General features: G+C 36.0%; 1 protein-coding gene across 2 annotated transcripts in view; it reads left to right on the top strand.

The window, feature by feature from the left end:
• Positions 1-16,925, top strand: part of SLIT2 (slit guidance ligand 2) — a 388,117-nt gene that overhangs the window by 314,900 nt on the left and 56,292 nt on the right. For both annotated transcript variants that reach the window (XM_017866816.1, XM_017866814.1), the window contains 4 exons: positions 27-190; positions 13,531-13,655; positions 13,787-13,884; positions 15,110-15,249. In XM_017866816.1, coding sequence (XP_017722305.1) covers positions 27-190; positions 13,531-13,655; positions 13,787-13,884; positions 15,110-15,249 — 527 coding nt within the window. The remainder of the gene's footprint in view (positions 1-26; positions 191-13,530; positions 13,656-13,786; positions 13,885-15,109; positions 15,250-16,925) is intronic.

Below are 16,925 nucleotides of genomic sequence, written 5' to 3'. Positions count from 1 at the left end.
TGTGCTTTTGTGGTGTTGTTTTCCAGAGCAATTGGAGCCAACCCTCTTTACTGTGATTGTAACATGCAGTGGTTATCCGACTGGGTGAAGTCGGAATATAAGGAGCCTGGAATTGCTCGTTGTGCTGGTCCTGGAGAAATGGCAGATAAACTTTTACTCACAACTCCCTCCAAAAAATTTACCTGTCAAGGTATGGTTTTTAATCATTTGTATTTAAGAATTACTATATTAAGTAAAAAAGAAAAAAGACAACCAATTGTCACTCCAAAGGTATGGTTGAAAAGCCCAATAAATGATTATTTCTTCAGCCCATGCTTGGACAAGACAGAGCAGTTACCAGAGGTGCCCAAGTAAAGAATTAGGCTTTTCAATTAAATCTCAGAAGTAGTCCATTGGAAATGACCAAGTTTTCTTGAAAATGTATCAAAAATGTAGAGTTCACAATTTCTGGAAATTCCTGTCATAGCCTCTCACAAGTCAAATGTTTTGCTTTTGCCCTGTCTGAACATGTGCCCTGCTCCTAGGGCTACCAGGGCCCTGTGGCTTCCTCATTCCAGGTAAGGAGAAACAGGCCCTCCCGAGTGTTCAGCCCAAACCTTCTGACTCGCCTCATGTGCTGCAGCCTTCCTGTGTTGATGTTCTTCTTTCCTGCTTGTTTATATCCCTTTCTTTTCCTTTTGTTTGATGTATTTGTGAATTCTAAATATTGTCAGAATAACAAATATTATTTTCCTTTATTACAAGAATAATACATGCCCCTAAATAGGAAAATATGAATAATAAGAAACAATTTATTTTCTGCAAGAAGAAATAAAATTAACTATTAATCAGCATACATAGAGATAACCACTACTAAAGTTGTTGTGTAAATATTTCCACCGATGGTAGTCAGCTATATGGATTTAGGTTCCTTATAAATAGTGGGATAAAGTTTACTATTATACTTAGATTGTGGGGTTTTGGGGGGCTTTTGTTTGGTTGTTTTGTTTTTGTTTTCGTTTTTGTTTTTTGAGATGGAGTCTCCCTCTCTAGCCCAGGCTGGAGTGCAGTGGCACAATCTCAGCTCACTGCAACCTCCACCTCCCGGGTCCCAGTTCAAGCAATTCTCCTGCCTCAGCCTCCCAAGTAGCTGGGATTACAGGCAAGCGCCAACATACCCAGCTAATTTTTGTATTTTTAGTAGAGACGGGGTTTCACCATGTTGGCCAGGCTGGTCTTGAACTCCTGACCTTGTGATCCGCCCCCCTCCCAAAGTCCTGGGATTACAGGTGTGAGCCACCACACCCAGCCAGATTGTGTATATTTTAAGAAGGTCATTCATGATTATTAGATGGAGGAGAGAAATTCTTGAAAATGTTAAATGTCTAATCAGAAAATGTTGATTAAGCATGTTTTATGTGCAAAATTCAATCCTAGGTGTTATGGAGCATAGAGAACTTTATGGTATGGCCTTGCCTTCCATGACTTGATAAACCTAACTAAAAAGATAAGCTTTCAACATTTGAATATTTATGGAGGAAAAACGTACTTAAGTAGGTAATACTGTGCCGTGGGTTGCAGTGTGAGCTCTGAAGCCCAGCCTGGTTGGAGCCAAATCCCAGCTTCACTTTTTGGTACTAGGTAACTGTAGTTTAATTACTTTACTAGTCTGTGCCTCAGTTTCCTCATTGTAAGCAAAGGTGGTGATGGTTACAGTCTGAAAGGATTTTGTTAAGATTAGATAATACAGATAAAAGACTGCCTCACACGCACAAACATTCAGTATGTTAGCTGTTGACTGTATTGTTATAACATTTCAAAACACCAAAAAAGGTGATGTAGGACATGTCATAATTTATTAATAAAAAAGTAATTTTCAAAACCTATACACACCCTCAACGTTTATAATTTGGCCTCTAATGTATTTCATAGTGGTAAATGTTTACAAAAGGTAATTTGCAGCACATTGTAAATATTGACATTTTAAAACAAAACTCTTCGATGATTTTTTAAAATGTATCTGGTGGAATCTAAATACCAGAGCTAATTTTATAAGAGAAAAAACAAGATCCTCCTTAATATATTGCATTTTTTTTCTTAAACTGTTTCTCCTTGAATTCCTATTTTCAATACCTCAGAAAATTGTATCATTTTTTACTCCAAAAAAAAGTATGTAATTGAAATTTTAAAATTTCCTGCCACCAAAAGTCTATAAGTTTTTACATCTTCTTTGAATTGAATCATTGCTGTTAATACTAGTGCATCACTGATTGAAACTACATAATTTTTTATCAATATTTTATTTAAAGTTGAAAGTGAAATGTTATTGCAGTGCCTCTCTGAGATTATGTGCATTGATTGCAAGAATTTTTGCAATAATTGTTCTTTTACAATCCTAGCTCTCTATTGGGACGGTGCACCCGGATAAATTTCTGGTGGACTGAGAAGTATATCATTCTTTTGTAAAGTGGGAGAGAGATGATTGTCAAAGGGGAGGCAAGGAAGATAGAACTGGCATAAAACCTTCTCTTCAGCACATTATTAGGCAAATTACATGGGGAAGTTGAGAAACTGCAAACTGATTCTGTTACACCTTTCTGTGCCCAGCGATACTCATACTTTATTTTTAATAATGCTAATGCTTATCTGTATTTGTTAAAGTTTATAATTCCTTGGAACTATTTCTCGAAAAAATATTGTAACAAAAATCTGAGAAAAGTTGCATATTTGTATTCCACTCTTAGAGCATCACAGTTTACATTGATTTGTGAAATGCCCTCGGAAGTCCAAGATAAGTCCCCTGTCTCTCTCTCTTACCTTGGGAATCCCAATTCCCTGAGACCCAACAATATTGAAATTAGACCGCTCATAACACTACAGTGATCTCTAGGTGTTCAAGTGAAAGAAAGAGTCTCACATCTCTCAGTTTAAATCAAAAGCTAGAAATTAGCAACAACAACAACAACAAAAAGTGTAGCAAGGAAGGCCATGTTGAAAGCCGAGATAGACCCAAAGCTAAGCCTCTTGGGCCAAACAGTTAGCCAAGTTGTGAATACAAAGCAAAAGTTCTTGAAGGAAATTAGAAGTGTTACTCCGGCAAACAGACCAATGATAAGAAAATGAGGCCGGCACGGTGGCTCAAGCCTGTAATCCCAGCACTTTGGGAGGCCGAGACAGGCGGATCACGAGGTCAGGAGATCGAGACCATCCTGGCTAACACGGTGAAACCCCGTCTCTACTAAAAAATACAAAAAAATTAGCCGGGCGAGGTGGCGGGCGCCTGTAGTCCCAGCTACTCGGGAGGCTGAGGCAGGAGAATGGCGTGAACCTGGGAGGCGGAGCTTGCAGTGAGCTGAGATCTGGCCACTGCACTCCAGCCTGGGTGACAGAGCGAGACTCCGTCTCAAAAAAAAAAAAAAAAAAAAAAAAAAAAAGAAGAAAATGAAACAGCCTTATTGCTGATATGGAGAAAGTGTTAGTGACCCTAATCTAGAGCAAGGCTCCTACTCTGTTTTTATGAAGGCTCAGAGAGGTGAGGAAGCTGCAGAAGAAAACTGGAAGGTAGCAGAGGTTGATTCATGAGGTTTAAGGAAACAAGCCTTCTCTGTAACATGAAAGTGCAAGGTGAAGCTCCAATACTGATGTAGAAGCTACAGCAAGTTACCCAGAAGATCTAAGATAATTGACGAAGGGGTTGACACTGTTAAACAACAGATTTTCAATGTAGATGAAACAGACTTTATTGGAAGCAGATGTCATCTGGGTCTTTCATAGCTAAAGAGGAGAAGTCAGAGCCTGGCTTCAAAGTTTCAGAGGACAGGCTAAGTCTCTTGTTAGGGGCTAAGAAGTTGAAGCCAATGCTCATTTACCATTCTGAAAATCCTAGAACCCTTGATAATTACAGTAAATCTACTCTGCTTATGCTCTCCAAATGGAACAGCAGAGCCTGGATGACAGCACATCTGTTTACAGCATGGTTTCCTAAGCCCATTCTTGAGACCTATTGCTCAGAATTATTTCTTTCAACATACTACTGCTTCTTCACAATGCACCTAGTGACCCAGGAGCTCTGATAGAAATACATAAGGAGAATGATGTTTATATGCTTACTGATGCAATATCCATTCTGCAGCCCATGAATAAAGGAATAGTTTTTATTTTCAAGTCTTATTATTTCAGAAATACATTTTATAAGGTTACAGCAGCTGTACATAGTGGTTCTTCTGATGGATTTGGTCATATTACATTGAAATCCTTCTGGAAAAGATTCACCATTCTAGATGCCATTAAGAACATTTGTGATTCATGAGAGGAGGGCAAAATATCAATATTAACAGGAGTTTGGAAGAAGTTGATTCCAATCTGCAGAGATGACTTTGAAGAGTGAAAACTTCAATAGAGTAGGTAACTACAGATGTGGTAGAAATAGCAAGAGATTAGAATTAGAAGTGGAGCCCGAAGATATGACTGAATTGCTGCAATCTCATGACAAAACTTCAACAAAAAAGGAGATGCTTCTTATGGATGAGCAAAGTGGTTTGTTGAGATGAAGTCCACTCCTGGTGAAGAAGCTGTAAACATTGTTGAAATAACCACAAAGGATTTAGAATATTATATAAACTTAATTGATAACACAGTGGCAGAGTTTGGGAGGATTTACTTCAATTTTGAAAAAATGTTCTACTGTGGATAAAAGGCTATCAAACAGCATCACATAGTACAGAGAAATATTTTGGTGAAAGGAAGAGTCAATCGAGGCGGAAAAATTCATTGTTGTCTTGTTTTAAATAATTGCTACAGCCACCCCAACCTTCAGTAACCATACCCTGATCAGTCTTACCGGTCACTAACTCCAAGGCAAGAACCTTGGCTAGCAAAAAGATTACAACTTAACTGAAGGTTCAGATGATCATTCACATTTTTTTAGCAATAAAATATTTTATAATTAAGGTATTGCATTTTAAGACACACTTAATGTATAACAGTATAGTTAAAAATAACTTTTATATGCACTGGCAAACCAAAAAATTTGTTTAACTGTCTTTATTGCAATATTCACTTATTGAGGTAGTCTGGAACCAAACCCACAATATCTCCAAGGTCTGCCTGTACATACATTCATACGTACATACATCTTTGTGTAACTCAGTATTTATTATCTGACTAGCTTGAGTTTGTTTTCATTTATTGACTCTAGAATCTCATGTACTTAATGTAGCATTAATGGAAATGTGTTTGAGGGAAAATTAGCTCTTTACAGCACTGCCCAATACAACTTTCTATACTAATAGAAATGTTCCAAATCTGTGCTATTCAATATGGTAGCCACTGGTTACATAGGATTATAGCGCACTTACAATATGGCTAATGCAATTGAGAAAAATAATCGTTATTTTATTTTATTTACATTTAAACTGAAATATACATGCATGTCTGGTGGCTCCCATAGTGGATAGTGTAGTTGCTACAAGAACTCAGAGGAATCATTTGTGTAAAAGAAGGAGGGCTGTGAAGATTTAATGAGATAGGTGGACAGGCAGACAAGTGTGAGGATAATGCTACAGGTGGGCATAACTATGGGAGCAGAGCTTGCACTGTAGGAAACTTCTGGACCTGTTCCAGGGCCAGCAAAAACAGTTGAGCTGAAACTTGTTAATTGTCAGATGATGTAAACCCTAAATTGATCATTTGAACTGTGGAAGTTCAGTGTAATATTCACTACACTATAAGATCAATAGATTGCATGTATTTCAAGGTATACTTTAAATAGCAAACAGCATGGGTGTAAGCCAGTTGGCAAGCAGTGTAAGACATTCAAGGCTCAATCAATATAATCGCAGTTGCCTTTAGAAGACTTTATAGTTTACTCAGTTTTTCTGTAACTGAATTTTAGAGTGATAGGCACTGAAACTTACGGTGACCTTTGCCAGCATTTGTTTCAGCATTTGTCAAACTATTTTGAAGTTTCATTGTCCTATTAATGAAGACTCTGCTAGTTCAAGGTTTATGACCATTTAGAATGAATCATTGCCAACACTACTATCATTACAAATAATAATAACAATAATAGCTAAGTTCTATTGAGTAGTTTGCCTAATGCTGAGTATTTTACATAGATTTTTATCTCTTTTAATCTTTCCACCATTCTTCTAGTGAAAACTATCATTTCCCCATTTGAGATATGAAAATACTGTATTTTAGAGTCACTAGGCCATTTTTAAAAATCACTCAGCTGCTGATCGGTGTCAGAATTTGAACCTTAACTCTGATTCCAAAGCTTACTGCTAAAGTTTATTTTACAGTTTTCAATAAAAGTGTTTTCAAAATACATTTTCAGTGTAAATAAGATTGCCACCCTATTATTGAAACATACTTAGAAAATGAAAATTCTGAACTACCCTCAAAAGCTTTACTAGAAATATTTACTTACAAAAATGGATTGGTAGAAAGCCAAGTATTTTAACCTATTAATTAAAATAATTCATTCAAGGAAATCCACTGAGTACTATACTATTAAGCATATATGCTTTATGAGTTTTAAAGCAACAATATAATGTTTCTTTAAATGTTTTATAATTAAGGTTTACATATTTTAACTTAACTTTCCCTCTCGTTATGCCAGTCTAATGTATTTTTATTTTATTCATGAACATTATATAAGTACAAACTCTCAATATTAAGGGTTGTCAATGTATAGTTTCAAAATATAGCAGGAAGATGAATTTTTTAATTGAATACATGTTTACATAGCTATATTTAAATACAATTTAAATGATTTTTTTCTACTAGAGGATGCCATGCCATGCTGTTATTTTGAGTCATTAATTATTTTAATAAAGAAAAAAGTGTTTTCTTTATATAAACTCTCATCGGTTTGATGCCTAACAGAAATAAATGAACAGGAAGAAACTGATTATCAGATCATATTTAATTAATACCCAGATAGAGCATTCCTGAGTGGGAAGCAGATGGCCATGACTTGTCTTTATAACCCAAATGTCCTGTCCTCATCTTTTAAATATAAGATGACGTTAGAGTGATTAAGCAGTCTGCAATAAAACAGCTTTTGTCCTCTCCAGATAGTCATTGAGAAAGTCAGTGTGGAAAGTGGAACATTGTTAATTTCTAATATTTCCTTTATTTCTCTTGGTTCAGGAAGTTTTAGCTATGGAACAACTGAATTTTTTTTTATTTGAAAGACATTTATTAAATACTTACATGTGCTGAAGAGTGAACAATCACATGGAGATGACTTACATGTGCTGAAGAGTGAACAGGCTAATGGAGATGAATGATATATTTCTTCATTCATTAAACAAATATTATTCAAGTTCGTACAATGTACACGGCACTCTGTCTGGGTGGTAAGAATACAACAATAAACAATTCAGAGTAAAACCTCTATTCTCATGGAGCTTATATTCTACTGATAGATACTTTTAAATAGGTAATTCTAAAAAACGGTATGGAAGTCTGGTGATAGAAATATGTATAAGATGCTAATAATATATCCATACCAAATGACTATGGAATTGTAACTGATACTGTCAGGTCCAAGAGCCCAACAGGAAATTCTTCTTGTGAACCAAATCGAATATAACACAAAGCCCAAATGGGCAGGGATCTGGTAGCCATGAGCTCAAAAGAAAGGCCGGGATATGGTGCTGAAGTACCTCATTACTTCATTTATAAAGGCCAACTGAAACGTCAAAGAAACCTGAAACCTTGACAGAACCCACGATAATGAACATTTAACATGCCACGGTTGATCTCTTCCTCTAATTTTATATGTTAGGAATGCTCTAGATTCTGGAATTCCTGTGAAAAATATCACAACTCTCAGCAATAACATTGTAATATTATAGTTTTTCTTAGCAAGATCAACATTTTCCATTTTGGACGAGTTTTTGATAGGCTTGAGTGAGAGCTTTTGTTCTGTGTCTCAAAATTATTGATATTGCCCTTAGTCATTTAATTAAGTATGAAGGTGATTAAATAATTCAGGCCTAACTACAGCAATGAAAAATTCACAAGTCAGATCAATTTTGAAGCATTATTTAGAACTTAGTCAAATCTTTTTTACATTTTCAGATTTAGTATTACTTGTACATAGTGATTATCTTGGAAATTACCTTAGATTTTGGAGGTTTTGATTTGCTTATTGGCTAAAGAGAGCATTCAGGTTTGGATATGGTAATCTGCTAAAAGTACCATTTAAAATTGGGGGGCTATTTTATTATACTTTTAAAACTTAAAACACTTGGAAAACTTAACAGACATTTGTTTTAATAGCTAAAGAGAACTAGCAATTAATGCTCTGTTCTTACATGTTTGACATCCATATTCTCTCTGATGCAAAGATTTTATAAAATAATTATTGCCCTTTCTATTTAATTTTGACTCAGGAAGTTCATTTAGTGGCCCAAAGTCACATGTAAGTGTTGCAAATGGCCAAGCCTGCTAATCCAAAAGGTGTAGTAATTTAGCCTTTGTGTTTTTAGTTAACTATTTTTGCAATGCAAATTTACAGGATTTTAACCTCTATCATCTGGAGATCATCTCACCCCTCCACTGAAACTAGAACACCAGTGCCTTCTATCTTGCCAATTTCAGTGGCTTCTTTTTAGTTATCTTTATTTGCTCTCTTTACATCTTCGACACTGGTGGCCACTTCTCCTTCCTCTAAAATCTCTTGGCTTCCTGATTCCTTTTATTTTTCCACCCACTTTTTCATGTAGACATGTGGTGTTCTATCTTTAGCCCTATTAAGTTCTCAGTAGATTTCAATCCATGCCTTTAAATTTCTAGCCATGGCTTTTCTTAAGAACTTCACATTCATACTGCCATTCACTTCATGGATTCTTCTCCCATGATGGCTTGCAGAAACTTAAAACACATATACTAAGACATGCATTCTCATTCCCACATCCACTCTGTAATTGATACATGTATGTCTCTACTGCTAAACTGTAAGTTTTTTCAGAAATTCAGGCATTTCACTTGTCTTTGGTCTCTTAAAATCTGGCCTAGTGCCTGGCACAGTGTAGATGCTCAGTAAATATTTGATAAATTAATGATGGAATGCTGTTAACAAATATGCATTTGGTATTATTAATAATACTTGAGAAATGCCATAATGTAATTGCAAGTGGAGTGTAAAAGCATTGGTTTTAAATAAAAACCTTTTAGTTAAATTATACCCAACGTCAAATATCCCCGGTATGTTTCCCTGAGTTGCCTTTGATGTACCTCTGACTTGATACAAGGGCAGTACTAGAGGATTTTGTTATTTGACTCATGTTTCTAAGGGATGCCAGAATGAAGGCAGATTCTAGAATACAGCTAGAAGTTTTTGTCTGGAGTTTTTGGTAATAAATCAAAATGAGATGCAGAACTCACTGGGTAGTAATAGTGGTGTCAGGTGCATAACTAGTGATTTGAGTCAAGTAAGCAAGTCTGCCTACAAGCTTTAATGGATTGAGATCCGACAGTTCTTCCATTAAAGATTAAAGTAACTGACAGAGACAGATTGTTAACCAAACTTTCCTCTCATTTTCCCTTTGAATTATTAAGCTAACCACACCTCCACCCATGTAGCTAATACTGTAGTGCTCTTTAAATCACAACCAAATCTCAAATCAATCCAGTTTGCTTAGACTGTTCTCCTTCATTTCAGTGACATTAGTAAAGATGTTTATCCCTGAAGCTACATTTCCTTTCCCCTCTGTGGCACACATCTCATGAAAGCTAGTTTGTTAACAATATGTTAACGTTTCTTGGAACCAGTTAGCTTTAGAAAGGAGAAAAGCTTAAAGATCACAGTTCTTTACCAAGCAGCCATGAAAGAACACAGAGAACCTCTTCCGTTTCTTAAAGTTGTACTGTTATTTCTGGTGCTTGGCCACACCTAATTTGCAAATCACAGTTACATGACTTAACAGCATAAAGTCATGAACTCTCAGTGTTGTACCTGGTGCCCACCTCTATTTCCCATGGGTTTCATAATAGTCCCTGTAATTTCCCCAAATTTGAGCAGCTCGTAGCACATATAGAAGGTTCTCAGGGAGCCTGTGATGAATAGGTAAACAGCAAGATCTAATTTGCCTTTGTCTTTGTTGAAATTTGGACAAACAAGAAAATGACTGCGTTTCTCCTTTTAAATAAAACACTTTTTGTTCCTTGTACCTACTCCAGCTCTCTGGAAGTCTAAGAAAGAGTGTCAGTACTTGCCGTAATGTTGTCCTTGATCTCACTAGATTCCCTGCTTGACACAGATTCTGTGCCCAAGATTGCTACATATTATGGACATCTTTGTTTCACCTAGGACTAATCAAGTGTGCAAAATTCTGCCAAATGTTGGTTTGCTCATGGACAGCTGTACTTAACTCTTCCCCCATTTTATGATGACTTTATTTGGCATCTCTCTTTAGCTCTGATATCATCTCCTTATTGTATAAACAGATTAAAGTTGTCATTCTCCTTGAATAAGAAGATTACAGGAGAGGAGCTCTGAGAAAGTGTAGTGGACAGAAAATGAATCACAAGTTGGATGCAAATAGAGGACAGAAGATGGACTTAGAAGGGCAAAATATGGACAGGAAGATGAATGGGAGGAGAGCCAGATGCAAGGAATATCATTTCCAGAGATTAGTCTATAGAAACAAGCGGATTTAGATAAACCAGGTAGATGTAAAAATCACATTCCGAAAAGGATTTTTGGTTAAGGAGAATTACAAGCTACATAAAATAGGAAAAGAAAGTATATCATTTTTAGACCCTTAGAGATGTCAGAGGATGCTGCTATGTGGACTTTGTTTGACTTACAAACATCTTTTACTCAAACTCAAGTACTAGAAATAAGAAATGATCGTTGAATAACTGGGTTTAAAAAGATATGAAAAACGAGAAGTAAATAGAATGATAGCTAACTTTACCATTGGTAAAGTTGATAGTCATGAACTTTACCAACCTGAAGAAATTAGAACTCAATTATTCCCAAACCCTGTGCCACAATCAGTTCAGCAAGTTTAAGAAATTGTTCAAAGAGTCCTGGGTGTATGAGAATGCTTGTTATCTTGATTTTTTTTTTTTTTTTTTTTTAGCTAAACTGAACATATATGAGGGGCAACAATCTCCCATAACAAATTCCAGATATAAAATAATTCAGCATAATTATCTCTATGGAAAACCAAATTTGGTCTTGAATAAAATGCAAATAAATTAGGTAGTGATTATTAATCAGATATGGTCCAGTGGACATTTATTAAATAAATCCCCACTATGTGGTAAAATGGACACGGACTGTTTCAGCCAGGCAGTGATGCTGCCAGTATACTCGATTAAATTCTTCAGAATGTATTCCATTTTCTTCCCTAAGATAATCTCTTAATTTCTCATCTAATTACTCAGACATCATTTTTGGAACATATCACATTCCGCAGGATGAACTTACAAACTGCCAACCCTCAACTCCTTTTATTTAAGCCATAGCCTTACAAGGTTGAAAGCACAGTAACAAGCCAAAAGACATTTTTTCTCAAGACCTTGGGATGTGGCCAGATAAATGCTTAGAGTGGTTGCATTTGCTGACTTGCTGTTTTGCTGGCATACATTTCTTCACCGTTTCATCCTACGCCTTTGTTCTGAGTTACGTTCTTTCCTGTAAACTGGTTAAGGGATCCACTAGCAATGAGCTATTTTCTTTCCTCTTGCTGACGCATATATAACTTTAGCAAGCTCAAAACCATTTGTCGTTAGGTATTATGCTAATTTAACAAACTGCTTTCGCTGTCACCATTCATTTCTGCAGTGTGCTGAACAGCTGAGTTTTTTGCCCTTAATTGATAAATAAATTGGGCAGGGTGGAGAGAAATTAAATTTCTGTGGAGCTCACTTTACTTCAGAATTAATGCCAGCAGTTTCCCAGCTGTAAATTGATATAGAGACTCCTTTAGTTATTCTAGTTACCAAGACAAAATGTAGGGGACATTAGCACTGGCACAGTCTCTCCTAGTGACTGAGGGGTCACTAGAAGAAGTAAGCTCCGCCTCTTTCCTTTAATACGGTCATCCTAGGAGCAGTCAACTTTCTCCTAACGGTAAAATAAAACCAGAATTTCAATACATTTCAGGCATTTTTTAATTGATAGAAAAACTAAACACTACAGGGCACTATCATTTTCATGAATTTTAATTCAATACCATTACTTGAATATGTACTAGTATTTCCCAGAGTAAAGAATATGAAGAGACACAATGAATCTCTGTGGCCACCATATTTATTCATGTTGTCTTATATACGTGAGTTTCTTTCAGTAGATCAACAACTCAAACGTGGGTTCTAATCTGTAGAATAACTTGATGCAGGTAGGTTATGTGAGTAGAAGTTGTATAGCTTTTTGGTGAAGGTACCTTAGAAGGTTAGAGCAGTAATGGTGGGGGGTGCAGAGCTGCTATGCAATTATCCAGATAACTTTGCTAGAAATTGCATGTGATAAAACGTGCAATTAGAATTATTGCTGCTTGTTCCAGTGAAGATAAAAAACTACAGAGAGATTATACTACAGAGTGAAATATAATTAATGTTTACAGTAAGAAATGTAGGTGTTTTACATATAAAGATATCAGTGTCCTTGTCAGACACATTTGCCAAAAGGCATTGTGGTGAACTCTCACACACACTGCACAGAGTAGCATAGGTGGAAGATACTTTTATTGAGGATGGTACAATTCCACATTGTTAGTCATTTGTCCAGTAAGTATGTGTGAACAAAGGAAAATGGCTGTGGCTAAATATGCATTTAATCAAGACCTTGCACGGCTCTTGAAATTTTTTAAAGATATCTTCCAAAACATGAGATTGCAAGTAAAGATCATTTCAAAGATGTTTTCTTTTTGGAGAGGAAGATACAGAAACATCACCCATCACGTATTGTGCAAATGAACCAACAAACCGAATCAAAAGGAAATGAGGGAGATTACAATGGAGCTTACACTTTTGGTTTATTTCTATATGCATAAAGAGGCACTGTTTTGTATCTTCTATACAAAAGTCGTACTACTGAGTCAGTGTTACCCGGGCAGATGCATTGTGTTGTGTTTTTAATTAAAGTGATGAATTTCTACTTATTTATAAAATTTGCTCACCCCACACCACACCCACACACGTAGTCTTCTCTGGGACTGACAATAGGCATTTCTGTGAAGCAGGAGGAGGTTAAAGTACAGACAATGGCCAAGAAACACATCCACATAAACTAGTCAGCCCATGAGGGGACTCTGCGACACTGGCACCATCAACATCAGATACCAACTCAGAGTCCCACACTGACCTCAGAGAGGCTCACAGTACATCCAGTTGAGAAGGCCTCCTGTTGCATTATTAAACATCATAGGATGATGCTGATTTCTGACTTGTCATGGATGAGAGACACATATAGATATGTGACCAATAATAATTTTATACAAAATTTACCATTACATTAAGGCATACAAGTAATTATAAGTAAACTGGAAGAGCATCAGTTGGTCATATATTTCAATTAATTTTCAGGTCCTGTGGATGTCAATATTCTAGCTAAATGTAACCCCTGCCTATCAAATCCGTGTAAAAATGATGGCACATGTAATAGTGATCCAGTTGACTTTTACCGATGCACCTGTCCATATGGTTTCAAGGTAAGTAAAAGCACTTTAAGAGTCACAGTTTGAGAACATACCTTTTCTTGGTGTGCCTTTATTATTCTACTGTGCCTTCTCTATGTGCCGAGAACTGCTTTAGTTGACTTTACTTGCCCATTCTTCTTCAGGGGCAGGACTGTGATGTTCCAATTCATGCCTGCATCAGTAACCCATGTAAACATGGAGGAACTTGCCACTTAAAAGAAGGAGAAGAAGATGGATTCTGGTAGGTCATTAGTCTGTGATCATCTGTATCTGAAGTATTGGAGCAAGGATCACTAAGCCAACATGCATTGTCCTTTTCAAATCAAAGAGCAGTATTTTTCAAAGAATGCCGGAGAAAGGGTACTATGTATGGGTCCCTCTCAAAGACATTGCAATATAAAAACTAAATGGAGACACTACAGTATTATCAGCTCAGGATGCTACAAAACCAAAACTAATTTACAGACATACACACATGCACATTATGGTTAATCAGGTCAGATTAGGGCAAGACAAAGTATTAATATTGGCTCCATTATACTAATTAATAGCCAACTAGTCCGCTACTGCTAGTCATATATTCATCTGTTGTTTTGCTTATTGCTTTAACAGAGTGTGTAATGATAAGATATAGGTCCCATTGAAACAGAAAATTAATGATTTATTTCTGAGACACAATATAAGTAGACAGACTTGCTGTGAATGATTTTAATCTGGAGTTTTTAAATCATATGGTACAATTATTTCAGATGTACTTCATGAATTATGAACTGGAGCTCTTTATTAAATGACACTAATAATATCACATAAGAATGCTAATATACTACTAAAACTTGTTAGAATTTCACTTTTAGAAGAAATAGACTTCTGCATTCTGTTATGAAGTTGCCTCTTATTCAAAAATTATTCAATACATACTCAAGATTGTTTTATGCCAGAGGAAGGATTGTATTTATTAAGACAAAGAGAACATTCACATTTTGTAATTGCAAGGAAGATAAAATTTTATCATTCATTTTGTTTCAAAACATCAAGGACATTATATGTATGTTAGTAGATGTTGTAATTTTAAAAATCAGAGCTAGTTCCTCTTCATTTATGAGCAAAGAAATCTGAATTATTTTATTAGAGCACAACTCAAGATTAAGATATCTAGGGCTGTGGAATAAAGCTGCTTGTGTTTTAGACCTGCAAATACAGTGAGTTTATTGACTTTTAAGACCATGGAACCGTTTGCCTTCTTGCAACCAGCATAAATTTTATTTTTTGGATGGTTTCTGCTTGGGTGGATATTACCTTACATTGATGTTTACAACATGTCATTTAAAAGCATTTTAAAAAATCAATTTCTGGTAGTTAAAAGCTCTATGGTTGATTAGTGTAATTATGCTTTTCTCAATATTTAGAACACATGACTTCAAAATGCGGCAAAAGATGTTTTTTGCTTTTCTTCCTCTGGCATTCAGGTGTATTTGTGCTGATGGATTTGAAGGAGAAAACTGTGAAGTCAACGTTGATGATTGTGAAGATAATGACTGTGAAAATAATTCTACATGTGTCGATGGCATTAATAACTACACATGCCTTTGCCCACCTGAGTATACAGGTACAAAGAACAGGAAATATTTTGCCTTCGATCAGTATATCTGTTTGAAAGCATCGTTGGAACTATGTTATATATGTTTAGTAAATCATTTTATTATTTGATAAATGGTAGGTGTCTTGAAAATCAGATGTAATGTAAATAACATAAGGACTTAAAGATAGTTTCAGCTAACCAAATAAAAGACCCAGGAATCTCTGTTCAAACACATGCATCTATTATAAAACCATGCTATCCAGTAATAAAAGAAGCTATTGTCCTAAAGCTTTTAGTCCCACAATTAAATGGCATTTTTGTGCAAACCATTTTCCCTGTGCAAACCAACCCCCAGTACCTGTGTGAAAAGAGGACATTTATTTAATAGCCAAAACATAATTGAGCATTTGAGATCATTCATCTTCATACTTACATCTTTGCTAGTGAGTGAGTGCCGCTAGTAACCCATGTCCCTCAAATTAAAAGTCAGGAAGATACTGAGCACTTTGGATAGTCTTATGAGACTATCACCTTTTTTCTAACACTTTTGTTTATTTGGATGACACATCTCATTAGACTATTAATTGCTAAACTTCTTCCCTATTCAAACCAATTTGCTCTGAAGTCAACATCAAGCTTATGACTTGTCTGTTTTGTCAGAATTGATTTTTTTTTTTTTTTGTGGCTCTGAATTAGAAACTTCATAGATATGCCCCTTTTCCTTTAATAAATCACTTAACATTGACAAAGGAAAAACAAGAATGTTGTACACTTTATTTGTAAGAAAAAAATGGAGAAGTAATTTTGGTCACTCTACTCAAAGTTGCTATTTTCATTTTCTGGGTGCATTTCATTAATTATATCTATTTTCATATAATTTAATACCTAGTGAGAAAATCAAAGGATGAAATTACAATGCAGGTGACTGGAGTTAACATCTCACAACATGAAAGATGAGCATACATCTGTATAATTAAATTTTCCCAGGGATTGTTTGGAAAATGATTAAAATGGAAGCTTTTATGAAGTACCCAAACTGAATTTTATTAGGTACCTTTCTTGATGGGAAAATACTAGGTAGAATAATGAGGCTCTGTTTTGGCAACCCAAATCTGTTTGAGTGACTCTGAAGGCTGCCTTTTCTAGGGTCTTACTTTTTTTTTTTTTTTTTTTTTTTGAGAGGGAGTTTCGCTCTGTCCCGCTGGCTGGAGGGCAGTGGCGCGATCTCGGCTCACTGCAAGCTCCGCCTCCCGGATTCACGCCATTCTCCTGCCTCAGCCTCCTGAGTAGCTGGGACTACAGGCGCCCACCGCCCGCGACCGGCTAATTTTTTGTATTTTTAGTAGAGACGGGGTTTCACCGTGGTCTCGATCTCCTGACCTTGTGATCCTCCTGCCTCGGCCTCTCAAAGTGCTGGGATTACAGGCGTGAGCCACCGCGCCCGGCCTCTAGGGTCTTCTTTTTAATTTTTATTTTTTTGGCACCAATAAAGCACCTGATATCATGTAAAGCAGTAATAGCATACTAAGTTTCCAGCAGAAATTTGAACATGCTGTATTACCAAGTCTTATAGGACATATCTACAGACTTTAGTCTGCTTAGTGGGTAGAATTTTAGCATTATTTGATATTTTACATGCACCTTTCTAGAGTATCTAGAAAGAATGTAGATGTTACGTAGCTTTGACTTTGACACTAATATTA

The sequence above is a fragment of the Rhinopithecus bieti genome, unplaced genomic scaffold, assembly GCF_001698545.2.
Source record: "Rhinopithecus bieti isolate Rb0 unplaced genomic scaffold, ASM169854v2 scaffold_1599, whole genome shotgun sequence".
NCBI classification, from domain to species: domain Eukaryota; kingdom Metazoa; phylum Chordata; class Mammalia; order Primates; family Cercopithecidae; genus Rhinopithecus; species Rhinopithecus bieti.
Note: the sequence above shows the minus strand (reverse complement) of the source record. Positions and strands in the feature narration are given on the sequence as shown.